This window comes from Leuciscus leuciscus, assembly GCF_965113295.1.
Source record: "Leuciscus leuciscus genome assembly, chromosome: 5".
Lineage (NCBI taxonomy): Eukaryota > Metazoa > Chordata > Actinopteri > Cypriniformes > Leuciscidae > Leuciscus > Leuciscus leuciscus.
In genome coordinates, this window is record NC_138729.1 from 28,544,795 (window position 1) to 28,561,361 (window position 16,567).

Genomic DNA, 16,567 nt, shown 5'->3' on the forward strand with positions numbered 1-16,567 from the left:
CGCTAACTCTGCGATGGACCTGGCAATCAACTCTAGTCTCGGGACAGACACGGTGACCGGCTCTTTCTCCGGGAATGGAGAGAACTCAAGCCTGTGGTCCGCGGTGGGCGCTGGTTCACACTCTGGCTCCATGGCGGGCATGGAAGTCATCTCTGGGTCCTTTGTGGGAGATCTCTCTGTGTTTCTGGGACACTCCGGGCTGGGACGAAGTGTTTTCTCTGGAGTGGGCAGAGAGATAGCTGCTGAAGATGTTGATCGTCCTGGGGAGTCAGAGTGAATGGTGTCCTTGTCCTCAACCATCCGCACATCCATAAGGCATAATCGATGAAAGACCTCCTCCAACATCAGCATTTGGCCGAGGATATCGTCCATCCTGCTCCAGAACCGCTGTTTCAAAGTTTTATCGTCACAGTGCGCATTGTGATAGTGTTCGAGGTACTCCTCCACATAATCCTCTAGAGACCGGCCGTTCTGTGAAAAGCAGTCCATAAAATACTCGTTGTTGTGGGTCTGTCACATATATAGTGGTATAACTATAGAAATGAGAACTGAACTGAAAGGAAACATAGGAACACAACAAACACTAGTTACAAAAGATTTCTATTAAATAAATGCAGCTTTGGTGAGCATAAGAAACTTTTAAAAAGCATGAAAAAATCTTACCGACCCCAAACTTTTGAATGGTAGTGTACAATAATAATCTATTAGTAACTTATTCGTATTATTATTGTTGTTATTTAAGCCATTATATATTTATGTAAAGTTCACACATTTATTTTCATCTTTGTTTTGAGCTGTCTAATTGTTAAGCAAAAATAATAGAAAAATTATCCAAACAATACATCAAATAAGCTACCTGTGTTTTTCTTTTGAGACCAATTAACAGTGTAATTTGTTTGTAGACCAAATAGTAATTAACAAATAAACGCTAAAATTGAAAAGTATGAATACCTGTAAAAAAAAAAAAAGTTTTAGTTGTCTAACTCTAATTATAAAGCTGTGCTTGTTTTAGAACCAGATTCTAATAAAACCGTATGAGTCAGAGAATATGTGGCAGATATGATGTTTTCTATTTAGAAAGCAAGTCATCCCACATGCTTACACTCTCATACACCACGAACCCACAGATGCTCTAAGTAAAAGTCTTTGAGCTTGATTTGCATGGACTTCTTTGGACTTCCATAAATGTAGCTTTCACTCAGCAGTGACTCAGCTTCCGCCTTTATTTTTACCCCATTTATTTATTTTTGGACTCGACTCATTCAAAAGCACATGGGCATCCAGAAGACAAAATTGGAGAGCACCAGAGAGCAAGAGGGAGAGAAAGAAAGACAACACACACTAAATGAACCTTATACTAAAACCTGTACTGAAATGACAATCACTTTCATCACAATACTGATGCAAAACCCAAACAAACATGTCAAGCCTAACATACCCACACACACTTAAAGATACACCATCTAAGTATATCAGCTTTTGGCATTCTTTACTTGAAATAACAAACTGGTTCACCAGTGGGGGCGGGGGGTCACTAAACACACACACAAAATATTTTAGTGGTGTGTCGACTGCAAGTGTGTGTTTACGTGGACAAAGACAATGTAACTGTACAGTATGTGTGTGTTTAAGAGATGATAAAATGCTTGTGTGTGTATGCCGTGCAGATCTTGCTGCGTAGACTTTATGGCACCATGCCTTACCACATCCAATCTGATACAGCTCAGAGAGAGCTACCCTGCCAACCAGACAATATGCAGAAACCATTAAGAAGAGCGAGAGAAAAATACAGGGAGAAAAAAGAGAGGGGGTTATTATTTCATTTCCACTCACAAACTCACGTGCTGGTGCTAGATATTCAGCCATTAAGTTTGTTCATTAAAGGGATATTTTACTCAAAAATATAAATTCTGTTATAATTTATTCACACTTGTCATTCCAAACTTGTATTACTTTCTTCAGTGGAACACAAAAAGGCAGAATGACAGCCTTTGTCACTATTTAATTTCATTGTATTGAGAGAAAAAAAATGCAATGAAAGTAAATGGAGACTGTCACCAAAAATCTGTCTAAAGTCTCCTTTTGTGTTTTTACTGAATAAGTAAAGTCATACAGGTTTAGAACAGCATGAAGATAAATACATTATTTCAAGTAGCCTAATTTAAGCTGAACTGTTTATTTTTGGTGAACTATACCTTTAACTTAAGGCCCTTTCTTTTTTCTTCTTAAGTATTCAAGTGTGGAAAACTTTAATAAGAGCTCGTGAGCATTCCCGTCATCAAATTGAACCGAATAATAACCGTAAAAAAAAACAAACAAAAAACGTGTTTGAATTGTCTTACCGACTCTGAAGCCAGGCCCGGTCAGTGTGTCCGCCGACTGTCCGTTTTCACCGATAAGCGTCGTGTTGTTGCCCTGTTCGCAGGTGTCCTGACACTGGCCCTTCAGGCATGTCCTTTTGCAGATGAGTGGCGCGATGACCACTTTGAAGCGCTCGCGAGTGGACGCGCGCTCGGCGCATAGAGCCAGCCGCTGGAGCGCGAGCCAGATGAGGAGCAGATGGGAGAGAATCAACGAGGGCATGCTGGCATCCCTCAATGCCAACACAGGGCATTCACGCTACCACAAACTGAATATCCACGTAAAGCCTGAGCGGACCAGGCAGTCCCTCCGGGCACGGCCGCAGAAGACGTTTTGCTGGAGCCCAGTTTGGAAAATGTACGCAAGCACGCGCTTTTCCCAGGCAGCGCTGGCTATGAAAGTTCTCGCGCAGAAAGTTTTCCTGATGCCTTCCTGTCCCGTTTAAAGTAAAAAACTTGAAAAATTACATCCGGTTCGTTGGATAAAAAATACAGATTATCCGCATCGAGTGCATTTGTGACATTTTTAAAAGCTTTTTAAAAATTCTTACATGTTTTAAATGACAGCCTGAAGGTGAAAAACTCCTCATTCCTTAAAGCCAGGTCCTCCTTACTTTCAGTCGCTGCGTGGATGGCGTGTGTGTGCGCATCGCAGTTTGGGAAAGTTTAGGAGGAGGAGAGGCAAAGCAAGAGCCAATCCACGGGCAGTCGAGCTGGCGCAGGGCCAGAGCAGTACAAGAGCGGGACTCAAAGTGGTTTTGTTGTCGGTGCTTTTCTTCGTCGTCACCTTCTTTTTCCTTTATTTCGCACTCTTCAAGCGCTAGTTGAAGGTGTTGCGCGCGATCTTCCGCTGCGGTTCCGGTCAGTAAACACAGAAAAACGTCAGTGGCAACTGGCAAGGACAGCAACGGTGCCCTGGGTCAAACATTTGTATGTGCCAGACTTATTTCTAGTGTTTACTAGCCTACCTGAGGGGAGCAAGAACGCAATTTATGCTACTACACTTCAGGCATTTCCTGCACATTTCCTACATTTTCAAATCTTATCTTGCAAGACCCAAATGACCTATTCGCTCCCATGGTGGTATGGTATCTTTGAAGTATTATTATGTAAGCATGTATTTTGGAATTGTTTAGCATGTGAAGACAAAAAATACTCCACCATACAATTGTTTGTACAGTGACAGTATCAGTAGGCTACACTGATTGTTACTATAACAACATTGTGAAAATACTTTTGGTGCTATATATTTGACACCAATTGCATAAAAAATGACAAAACTCCCTAACAAAAATCATACTGATTTTACAGTAGTTATGCAGCTCAAACTCATTGCCATGTATTTATTTATTTATTTTTATAAAGGAGCAAAAATTAAGCATTTTGTTTCCGAAATTATGTTGGTGTAATGGCAGCTGAATCAAGCTGATAATACATTACGATTTCATTCATGGCCTCGATGGTCGCCGGACTGGATGAGCTGCCCAGAGTAAAGAGAAAAAAAACTGTTTATTTTCCAAGCAAAAGAAAGAGGAGAATATTCACACAAATGTGTTCATGTGGCCAAATAAATAGATAACAATATAATAGTTTTGAAATTCGACCCCCAAAAAAGAAAACTGCAGAGAATGTGATTTTATAGAGGACGTGTGTAAACAAAAAGGGAGAGAGGGAGAATTAAAGAAAGTAAGATGGAGTAGAGTAGGATGATGGAGAGGTGAAGTTATAGAGAAAGTGAGTTGAGTCACTTCCTTTAAGTAAAGTGAGAATGTTTGCTTTCAGTCACTGAGGAAATGACTGCATGATAGCTCCTCACTCTCTCACACACATATACATGGAGAGAGTTCACAGGCAGATCTTACATTTTTGGCTAGACAGAGGCATGCAGAACCAAAACCCACAACAGACATGCGCAGTTGCTCAAACACACATAGGAATTTTTATGCTAAAATACACATGCACACAGAGAGTTATCGCATGACCAGAAAAAGCAAGCTGTTGAGCTCCTTGCCATGTCTCCATTTTTCTAACACATAATGAATTTCAAAAGCAACAATCCTTATAAAGTCTCTAAATATTATACTGCTATTTAATTGAATTTCTTAGGGTGTTTTCACACTTTTTTAGAGGTCTGGGCATGGTTTTTTGTTTTTTGGCCAAAAGGTGAACCCTCAGACCCTTTTAAAGTAAACCAAACCGAGTACGGTTCACTAAAACGCCTATTGTGAACACAAATTGCTCCAGGACATTGATAATATTCAGAATGAATACAAACACTGACAGTAACATTTAAAAAGTATACCATGCAATCAGTTACATTGTGCAGGCATGTTGTTTATGTATTTTCAGCAAAGTAGAATTGAATATTGAATATTTCTATGCTGATCATTCAAAGAAAAAAAATTCCAAATAAAGTGATTTATACATGTGAATGTGTGATATACAAGATATGCAGTAAGTATTGCAACAAATTTATATTTTTGTACAAAAGTTTTTATATTATACAGTGGGGAGAACAAGTATTTGATACACTGCCGATTTTGCAGGTTTTCCCACTTACAAAGCATGTAGAGGTCTGTAATTTTTATCACAGGTTCAACTGTGAGAGACGAAATCCAGAAAATCACATTGTATGATTTTTTTATAATTAATTTGCATTTTATTGCTCTCACAGACCTGTTAGTTTTTCTTTAAGAAGCCCTCCTGTTCTCCACTCATTACCTGTATTAACTGCACCTGTTTGAACTCGTTACCTGTATAAAAGACACCTGTCCACACACTCAATCAAACAGACTCCAACCTCTCCACAATGGCCAAGACCAGAGAGCTGTGTAAGGACATCAGGGATAAAATTGTAGACCTGCACAAGGCTGGGATGGGCTACAGGACAATAGGCAAGCAGCTTGGTGAGAAGGCAACAACTGTTGGCGCAGTAATTAGAAAATGGAAGAAGTTCAAGATGATGGTCAATCTCCCTCGGTCTGGGCACCATGCAAGATCTTACCTCGTGGGGCATCAATGATCATGAGGAAGGTGAGGGATCAGCCCAGAACTACACGGCAGGACCTGGTCAATGACCTGAAGAGAGCTGGGACCACAGTCTCAAAGAAAACCATTAGTAACACACTACGCCTTCATGGATTAAAATCCTGCAGCGCACGCAAGGTCCCCCTGCTCAAGCCAGCGCATGTCCAGGCCCATCTGAAGTTTGCCAATGACCATCTGGATGATCCAGAGGAGGAATGGGAGAAGGTCATGTGGTCTGATTAGACAAAAATAGAGCTTTTTGGTCTAAACTCCACTCGCCGTGTTTGAAGAAGAAGGATGAGTACAACCCCAAGAACACCATCCCAACCGTGAAGCATAGAGGTGGAAACATCATTCTTTGGGGATGCTTTTCTGCAAAGGGGACAGGATGACTGCACCGTATTGAGGGGAGGATGGATGGGGCCATGTATCGCGAGATCTTGGCCAACAACCTCCTTCCCTCAGTAAGAGCATTGAAGATGGGTCGTGGCTGGGTCTTCCAGCATGACAACGACCCGAAACACACAGCCAGGGCAACTAAGGAGTAAGAAGCATCTCAAGGTCCTGGAGTGGCCTAGCCAGTCTCCAGACCTGAACCCAATAGAAAATCTTTGGAGGGAGCTGAAAGTCCGTATTGCCCAGCGACAGCCCCGAAACCTGAAGGATCTGGAGAAGGTCTGTATGGAGGAGTGGGCCAAAATCCCTGTTGCAGTGTGTGCAAACCTGGTCAAGAACTACAGGAGATGTATGATCTCTGTAACCGCAAACAAAGGTTTCTGTACCAAATATTAAGTTCTGCTTTTCAGGAGCAATCGATTGCTCCTGTCTGCCTCGATTGCTCCTGTCTGCCTCGCTGTCTGCTGTGAGTTTGTCTGCTTCGGTGCTGTAAGCTCCGTATTAGCCTCGTATAGCCTCGTATTTCCTTGTTTTGAACCATCATTTACTACAATTTCTAGTTGTTTATACTACTACTAAATACAGCTTACCCAACATCGCTGGCTTCCGTTACTACTAACACAACACGCTGGTAATTCGCTAGCCTGTTAGCGCCACCCGTGCGCTCAGCTATTTTTATTTATTTATTTTCTCTCGCGCCTTTGAGTTCATAAAAGCTCAGGTGAGTAAGAATCACTCAACAAACACGGTGAGTAATGTCTTGTCCTGTTATTATCATGCGTCGCGTCTGAATGCGTTGTTGTTTTTGGAGCTCTATCGATTTGATTTATAATTCTTGATTTTTCTCTTTAAACTCGCTTACAACGAAGATTTTCTACTTTTCCTCACTGAGAAGCACTAGGCTACTGCTCAAACCTCATTGTTACAACGCGGACTGTTGAGCAGACGCGTCTCAAGCCTATTAGTGATCCAACGCTGCATACTCTTAAAGGTTACGTCCGTGGATCACGGCTGAACGCGTCTTCTCCACACTCACTTATAAACAAACATTTTTTTTTTTTTTTTTTGCCTATCGTGCGTCTACTCTACACCCCTACCACTAAAAAAAACCAAAAAAACCTCATAGTTACAACGCGGACTGTTGAGCAGACGCGTCTCAAGCCTATTAGTGATCCAACGCTGCATACTCTTAAAGGTTACGTCCGTGGATCACGGCTGAACGCGTCTTCTCCACACTCACTTACAAACAAACAAACTTATAATATAAATTAGTATTAATATTGATAGCATCACTGGTAGCTTCGTTGCTAACTCACTGTCCATCTGTTAAAATGGCGAATATATCAGATGTAAGTAGTCTACCGTTTGGTGCAGGTGAGGACACATTTGAGCTGCACGCACTGCAGTCTGAGCTGGAAGCTGTTGAGAAACAGATCCACAACCTTTTATTGAGACAGGCCGAGCTGAGAGACCGGTGTTTGGATCTTGAAACATCACGTGCCGATGCACACAAATCAGTGTTTAACGTTACTAACCCGCTGACTCCGACCGCGTCTACTCCGTGCGTTCCTCAGCATCGGTCGCAATCAGCCATGGTCTCGTTCACTCCGGCTCCAACACGCCACCACGAAGCCTGGGTGGTTCCGCAGCGGAAGACGCGAGTCAGGTTTAGACCAAGACTTTCTCCGACCCTCCCGGTTTTCGAGTTATCCACACAAAACCGCTTCTCCCCTCTACGCGAAACAGAACACGATGCTGTGATCATCGGCGATTCCATCGTTCGGCACGTACACGCTACGTTAGGTAAAAGTAAGGTGCAAAGTCACTGCTTTCCTGGTGCTCGTGTTTCTGAAATCGCTGCTCGCGTTCCCGAGATCCTGAACGGTGACGAGCGCGTCGGAACTGTGGTCCTGCACGCGGGAGTGAACGACATCAGGCTGCGCCAGACGGAGATTCTGAAGAAAGACTTCAGGAATCTATTCGATACGGTACGCAGCACATCGCCTGAAACAACGATCATTGTGTCAGGACCGCTTCCCACGTACCGACTAGGGCATGAAAAGTTCAGCAGATTATTTGCGCTAAATGAATGGTTAATGTCATGGTGCAATGAGCAGAAACTGCTCTTTGTAAATAATTGGAATCTGTTTTGGGAGCGTCCTAGGCTTTTCCGTGCTGATGGCTTACACCCAAGCAGATTCGGAGCGGTTTTTCTGTCAGATAACATCTCCAAAATGTTAAATACCCTTTGACTAGTAACCAAAAGTCCAAATCATAGTCTCTGCTGCACCAATTCAACTGATATAAATACTACACTGTAAAAAAAAACTGTAAATTTACAGGAAACTGTCTGTATTTTTTACAGAATTTTGCCGTTTTGTCATTATACAGTGAATACCTGTTATTTTACAGATATTTGTTGTAATTTAAAGATCCACTATTAAATTTACAGGTAATTGCTTTTATTGTGGTTTTACATTAATTTAACGTTTTTTAAAGGAAATTATCTGTAATTTTATAGGGTTATGTGTAATTTTACATAAAAAATTAAGTAATATTTTACAGATTATTTCTGTGGAATTAGAAAACAAAGAAAATAAGGTATAACTGCAGAAATCAGCAGTCACTTAACATGTTTTCCTTAAAGATTATTAAGCATGTGGGGGTTAAAGTGAGTTTTAAGATTTGTCCACACATTAGGCAGGCCTATTTAATTATTTATAATCTTTTAATTTTGTCTTGCAAATAGATGTTCATTTTGATCATCATTTGTATTTGCCCGTAAATTTCATTTAGGCCTATATTTTATGTCTTTTATGAATCGTTTTCAAATCTGCGTTGCTGCACATTGCGTGGCTTTGTGTGCGTTTGAATGTGTGTGTGTGTGCCCGCGCGCGCGGCCGCGCGCAGATTCAAATTATCCGCCATTACGTTTCGTTGCTTAGTCCCGCCCAGCCCACAACGGTTAGCTACAAATCTGTCTCTGTCGTCGATCTGTGTCAAGGGCAAGCGGGAGATTTGAATTCAGAGCTATAATCGTATTCGACAGAAGCAGCCGTGGGCAGGAGCGCTGCTGAACACATATTAGTTGTAGTCTGGTGTCAGTCCGGAAATAACGCGCCCTTTTTCAGTGAGCCTGGTTCGTCACAGCAGACCTCATCCCGACCGATCAACGGCTGAGGTAAGAGTCTAATACTACATGTAAATGATATTTTATATTACATTTGTGTTAAGTGGTTAGACTGTTTCCATGCTAACGTTAGCATTCTTAAATTATGTTCAGTCATAACTGGCGTCGAGGGCAAAACACAAATGCAGCATGGGTCTTTTCAATTATCGATCTGTGTTAAGAAAGATCAGTTGAACCCACTCTAACTTACTTGTTAACTTATAGACCTAAAACAATCTTTAGTAGACTTGTTATTCATATTAAAGTCCATAATTGTGTATAAAATCTTCGTTATGATAGTCAGTAACATTAAACCAATCTCTTAAATGGCGGGACATTTTGAAACCATGTCTGGAAGCTGAAAACTTTATTTTTCAAATTTTTTTTTTTTGTAAACATTTTTTTTTTACTTTATTTTATTATAGTAAAATTGTAGTAAACACGTTTTTAGCTGATTTTTTTACCATTGTAATAGCCACAGTTTTACTAAAAATAGGCCTACTGTGTTTCTTTTGTTTATATCGTAATAGTTAACATGACTAACTTTATTAAGACCGTTAAGAAATCGAAATACTGTCTGTAACTTAACGTACTTGTTGATGATACAGGAAAGCCTAGAACAGGAAGACTAGAATATGAATACAACATGATGAACCCCTAGGTGTATCTAGGTCTAGGTCACAGTAAATCATATTCATTTAATGTTACTTTCTATAAATGTAACTTAGCTAAAATCACATGGCAGCTCAAAATATTACTGCTGGCCTTTCCAGCTCAGCTTCAAGATCATAGTCCGTTGAGTTTTTGCATTGTCCCAATGGAACATATTCTGACATGTGTAAATCTAATACTGAGTTTTAAAATAACGTGTGTGTGTGTGTGTGATTTCAGGTCACGTGGAAAGCAGATGATCATGGCAAACAAGGTATGGGAAGAATTCATTAAAACATAAAAATCATAATGGTTCTGATTCCATATGTTCATAACAGTCTTCTGATTCCATATGATTGCACTAAAAGTATGCACAAGGTTTGGATTTGCTACAGCAAGATTACGATTGTGTTAGATTCCACCCATCTTTCTTTCTTTTTTTTTATAGGCTCTGTCATTTAGAAACATGACTTTTCCTATCACTAATATCTTAATGACACATATCTCTACCTTTTAATCCAGCCAGATGATCTGACGGTTGCTGCTCGCATCTCAGCCTACCTGATGGAAAATTCTTGCTGGATGAATGACCTTCACCTTCAAATCAGCCTTGCCAAGACAGAACTGCTTATGGTTCAACATTCAGCCAAAACATACTTGCTGTGATCCTGCTGATTTGCCTTATTAGGAGGATCAGGCCCTTCCTATCGGAGCTACACAACTCTCTTGTTCTATCCAGACTGGGCTATTGTAATGCTCTCCTGGCAGCTCTTCCAGTATCAGTCAAACCTCTGCAACTGATCCAGATGCTGCAGCAAGAGTTGTCTTTAAAGGTAGCCCTATGCCTAAACTCACTGCTTCAGATCTATGTGTCCTCCAGAAGCATGTGTTCTGCAAGTGAACGGCGCCTTGTGGTGCCATCATCCCAAAGAGACACAAAACCACTTTCACTGACATTTACCTGGACTGTTTCCTGGTGGTGGAATGACCGGCGCAACTCAACACATTTTCAAGAAACTGCTAAAGATCCATCTTTTTCATAAACACTTCACCCAATAATACTATATCTTTGTAAAAAAAAAAAACTTGCTATGTGTACTGTGCGACTAACTGGGACTTGTCACTGCACTTGTTGCTTTTTATTATCTTTAATTATTATCTTAATTGGTTAGTCACTTTGGATAAAATGTAATTGTAAATGTTAAAATAAGTTACACTGTAAAGGTATACGGTAATTGCTTTTTATTGTGGATATATTTACATGTTCTAAATTATATACTAAGCATCTATTTCCTATCAATCACTTATCTTGATGTTTAGTGTTTGTTCAATTACTAATACTGTAAATATGCAGGTATTCTGTACTCATACATTTAGTTAATTTAAAAGAAATTGACTGTACATTTGCTATTATTAAGAACTTAATTAGAGATGTTGTGAAATTGGATCGGTACAAATAAAAATAAAAACTGTAAATTTACAAACATTTGTATTTGAATTTATGTACTTGTGTGCATTTTTTATACATAATTTCATTGTTATTTTACACAGAAAAACTATATTAAAAGAAAATTACTGTAGATAGACAGCATTATTATATAAAATAATTGTATAAAACCTTAAATTTACAGTATTTAATTGTTTTAAAGGTGTACATGACTTTTTTTAAACGTTAAAAATCCCAATAATTACATACGATTTTATGTAATATTAAAGATATAATCTGTTATTTAATTATGGAAAATTACTGTATTTTAACGAGATTGTTTTTTGCCGTTATTTTACGGTAATTTTCTGGCGCCCCAGCTGCCGGAATAATACCGTTTTTTCACGGTTTTTTTTTTTACAGTGTAGTGTAGAACATTGCATAGAAACCGTGTCTATTCCTCGTTTAGTGAGATCAAATAATAAATCTAATGCAGGATCTAGGAAAAATCTAATTGTTATTAAAACAGAAAATGTTGCTATTAGTAAACAAAAACTATTTCTAAAGCTAGGTCTTCTAAACATTAGATCACTCACACCTAAGGCAGTTATTGTAAATGAAATAGTCACAGATAATAGCTTCGATGTACTTTGCCTTACTGAAACCTGGCTTAAACCAAATGATTATTTCGGTATTAATTAGTCTACTCCTCCTGGATACTGTTATAAGCATGAGCCCCGTCTGATTGGTCGTGGCGGAGGTGTTGCAACCATTTATAGAGATATTCTAAATGTTACTCAGAAAACGGGTTATAAGTTTATTTCATTTGAAGTACTTGTACTAAATGTTACGCTCTTAGATGTTAGAAAAACATCCCTATTATCTCTAGCCTTGGCTACCGTATATAGACCGCCAGGGCCTTACGCTGATTTCCTAAAAGAGTTTGCAGATTTTCTCTCAGACCTTTTAGTCAATGTCGATAAAGCATTAATTGTTGGAGATTTTAACATACACGTAGATAATCCAAATGATGCGTTAGGAGCTGCGTTTACAGATTTATTAAATTCATTTGGGGTCAAGCAAAACGTCACCGGACCAACACATCGTCTTAATCATACACTCGATTTAATTATATCACATGGAACCGATCCTACCGATATAGATATCATTCCACAAAGTGATGAAGTCACTGATCACTACATGGTAACTTGCATATTACGTACTGCTGTAATATGTCATGCGGCGTCGCGTTATCAACCAGGCAGAACAATCCTCCCATCCACCATAGATCATTTCTCAAATTGCTTATCTAATTTGTCTCAGCTGCTGCCTGAACCCAAACAAACAGATGAACTAGAAGAACTAACTAGCACTATGAGCACCATTCTCTCTAGAACATTGGATGTGGTTGCACCTATTAAATTAAAAAAGGTCAGAGAGAAAAATAAAGCACCATGGTATAACAATACTACGCATGTTTTAAAGAGAGAAACCCGTATTTTAGAGCGTAAATGGAAACAAACTAATTTAGAGGTCTTTAGAATCGCGTGGAAAGACAGTATGTCACGTTATAAAAAGGCCCTAAAAGCGGCCAGGGCTGAGCACCTCCGCAAACTAATAGAAAACAACCAAAATAATCCAAGGTTTTTATTTAACACCGTGGCTAAACTAACAAATAAACAGACGTCACCCGAACAAAATATCCCGTTAAAGTTCAGTAGTAATGATTTCATGAACTTCTTCACTGAGAAAATAGAAAGCATCAGAACCACAATTGTAAACGTTCAATCTTCAATCGCGCCTTATAATTCAGCTTCAATTATCACCCCGCAAGAACAATTACAGTGCTTTTCAACTATAGAACAAAAAGAGTTAAATAAACTTATCACTTCATCTAAAACAACAACATGTTTATTAGATCCTATACCAACTAAACTACTGAAAGAAGTGTTACCTGTAGTGGAAGAGCCTCTCCTCAATATTATTAACTCGTCTTTATCTCTAGGTCATGTTCCAAGAACATTTAAACTGGCAGTTATAAAACCTCTCATTAAGAAACCACAATTAGATCATAATAATCTAGCAAATTATAGACCCATTTCAAATCTTCCATTTATGTCTAAAATATTAGAAAAAGTGGTGTCCGCTCAACTGGGCTCTTTCTTGCAACAAAATGATATCTATGAAAAGTTTCAGTCTGGATTCAGACCGCATCATAGCACTGAAACTGCGCTCGTTAAAATCACAAATGATTTACTTTTAGCTTCTGACCAAGGCTGTATCTCAATACTAGTTTTACTTGATCTTAGTGCTGCGTTCGATACTATAGATCACACAATACTCTTAGATCGACTACAAAATTATACTGGTGTTCAAGGACAAGCACTAAGCTGGTTCAAATCATACCTATCTGACCGCTACCATTTTGTCTATTTAAATGGAGAAAAATCGATCATAACTCCAGTAAACTGTGGAGTGCCGCAGGGATCTGTGTTAGGCCCTCTGTTATTTTCAATATATATGATGCCACTTGGAAATATTATAAGGAAACATGGAATTAGTTTCCATTGTTATGCTGATGACACTCAAATATATATTTCATCAAGGCCGGATGAAAACGCTAAATTTTCCAAATTGACAGAGTGTGTTAAAGATATAAAAGATTGGATGACGCGTAATTTTCTTTGATTAAATCCAGACAAGACAGAGGTAATACTTATCGGTTCAAAAAACCGCCCACAAAACCTCGCACAATACAACTTTAACATCATAGGATGTCCTGTTACTTTATCCGCTACAGTAAAAGACCTGGGTGTTATACTTGATTGCAACCTGTCTTTTGAAAATCATATTTCATATGTTACAAAAACAGCCTTTTTCCACCTTAGAAACATTGCTAAGCTACGTAATATGCTATCAGTTTCTGATGCAGAAAAGTTAGTTCATGCATTCATGACCTCGAGACTGGATTACTGTAATGCCTTATTAGCTGGTTGTCCTGCATCCTCAATAAACAAGCTACAGTTAGTCCAAAATGCCGCCGCTAGAGTTCTTACGAGATCAAGAAAATATGATCATATAACACCGATTTTATCATCACTGCATTGGTTACCTATAAAGTTCCGTATTAATTACAAGGTATTGCTACTGACTTATAAAGCCCTAAACGGCTTAGCTCCAGTCTATTTAACGGATCTTCTATCGCCCTATAATCCATCGCGCTCTTTAAGATCACTAAATTCAAGGCTTTTGGTCATACCTAGGATATTCAGAACCACCAAAGGAGGGAGAGCATTTTCACATTTGGCTCCAAAACTCTGGAATAGTCTTCCTGATACTGTTCGTTGCTCAGACTCGCTCTCCCAGTTTAAAACTAGATTAAAGTCGCATCTCTTCAACCAGGCATTCATATAATCCCACAGTTCAAACTACAATCCGGCCTCTAGCTCATAAATGCCAGAGGAGAACTGGCCCCCGACTGAGCCTGGGTTCTCCCAAGGTTTTTTTTCTCCATTAGGTCACCTGATGGAGTTTTAGGACACCATTAGGTCACTTGATGGAGTTTTTCGGTTCCTTGCCACTGTTGCCTTTGGCTTGCTCAGTTGGGGATATTTTGGGGATATTTGATTTAATTTTATCAATCAATAAATTCCTCTTGAAACAAACTTTGTTGTATTATTTAAATGTAATACTGTGAAGCTGCTTTGATACAATCTGTATTGTGAAAAGCGCTATACAAATAAACTTGACTTGACTTGACTTGACTTCTGTCAGCGCCAATGGCCTCGTGGTTAGTGCGCCGACAAGTAGCGCCTTTGCGTTCGGGCGGCCCGAGTTCGAGTCCTGGCTTGTGGACCTTTCCCGATCCCATCCCCCATTTCTCTCCCACCTCGTTTCCTGTCATTTTTCTACTGTCCTGTCACAAAAAAAGGAAAATAACCAAAAAAAAACAATATGAAAAAAAAAAAGAAGAGTTCTGCTTTTCTTATGTATCAAATACTTATGTCATGCAATAAAATGCAATTTAATTACTTAAAAATCATGCAATGTGATTTTCTGGATTTTTGTTTTAGATTCCATCACTCACAGTTGAAGAATACCTATGATAAAAATTACAGACTTCTACATGCTTTGTAAGTGGGAAAACCTGCAGTGTATCAAATACTTGCAGTGGGAAAACCGGCAGTGTATCAAATACTTGTTCTCCCCACTGTATATTCCATGTTCAAAGTTAGGCTCAATCAACAACATTTGTATCCATGTTTTTTTACAAAATAATAATAATAAATAAATAAAAATATTTAAACAAAAAAATCTTGGTTACAGTAAGGCACATACAATGTAAGTGAATGGGATCAAATATTGGAGGGTACAACAAATGAACTGGACTATATCTAAAAAGCAACAGTATGATCACAAAGAGGTCTGAGACTCAAGCGTGAAAACATGCTGTTTTCATGCATGTATCTTTAAATACAAGTGACCTGTACAGCTCGTTCCTCCAATACTCTGCCAAAAACAAACAAAACATCTGTTTGGTTTTGATTATCATCTCTATCGTGGTCACCGGTCATGCTCATGTGGCACTGCAGTTCATTATGAAAGTTTATTATCTGCATGCGTTTTAAAGCCATATCAGTCTAACTTCTGATATATGGTTTTCTGAGCGCACATATCCGAAGCATGTGCACTGAAAGCTGGATGTCAGACAGAGTGTTGTGTAAGTATTAAACTTCTCTTTCTGGTGTTATTGCACACCTTAGAATGTTCGTCAACCAATCAGAATCAAGCATTCAACAGCCCCATAGTATAATATGAATCAAACAACAAAATAAAAACAGAAACCCCTCACTGCTCTTGATTGAATAACTTAAAGCTTTAACAAGATAACATTTCTTACTTGAATGCTGCTGTTAAATGCTCTGGCGAGGAGATAAACATGGCGGACTGAGGGTGAGGTCTATCTATGACTGTGCAATGTGACATAATGCTAGAATCTGCAAACGGCTTGATTTGGAGACACTGCTTATGATTTATGGGGGTTAGAAATTGGATTGGGTGGATTTTTACCATTATGGGGTGGTTTTGTGCACACTGCTGACACACATTTAAAGTTCAAACACCATGTAAGTGAATTTTGCATAATAGGTCCCCTTTAAATAGCAACCAAAGGCAACCTCAACACCACATACATGACCAGTTCTGTAAATGAAAACAAATATTCCGCGCATCAGAATAATACTGACAGTATTACACTGTCTGATGACACAGAGCACTGGGATGAGTGTTCAAGCCAACAAACATTACCCTCAATGTGACATTAAAACCTGCTTACCGCAGCATGGAGAGCAGGGACAATGTGGTCTGGAGGCAGGGTGTGGGCTCAAAGAGCAGAGTGGTCTTGACTTACGTCACAGAGACTATAATCATGCCTGAGCGGATACATGAGTCACTTCAGAATCAAGAAGGGAGGAGAGCTCTGACCAAACATCATCTAAATGTGGGTCAGACTTTGGCTGACCGATGTCTCATCGTCTG

General features: G+C 39.2%; 1 protein-coding gene and 1 long non-coding RNA gene across 4 annotated transcripts in view; one reads left to right on the forward strand and one right to left on the reverse strand.

Annotated features, from left to right (window-relative positions):
• The window catches only part of ltbp3 (latent transforming growth factor beta binding protein 3), a 57,959-nt gene extending 54,928 nt beyond the window's left edge, over nucleotides 1-3,031 (reverse strand). The window contains exon 1 of one of the 3 annotated variants that reach the window (XM_082169126.1): nucleotides 2,343-3,031. In XM_082169126.1, the coding sequence (XP_082025252.1) occupies nucleotides 2,343-2,583 (241 nt within the window). In that variant the 5' untranslated portion in view covers nucleotides 2,584-3,031. The remainder of the gene's footprint in view (nucleotides 1-2,342) is intronic. The other 2 variants (XM_082169125.1, XM_082169124.1) reach the window with 2 other exon arrangements.
• A 5,071-nt stretch (nucleotides 3,032-8,102) lies between these two features.
• Nucleotides 8,103-11,178, forward strand: LOC309498450. The gene is made up of 3 exons (XR_014205944.1): nucleotides 8,103-8,964; nucleotides 9,844-9,877; nucleotides 10,126-11,178. It is a non-coding gene; the product is annotated as an uncharacterized lncRNA (long non-coding RNA).
• The last annotated feature ends 5,389 nt before the right edge of the window (nucleotides 11,179-16,567 follow it).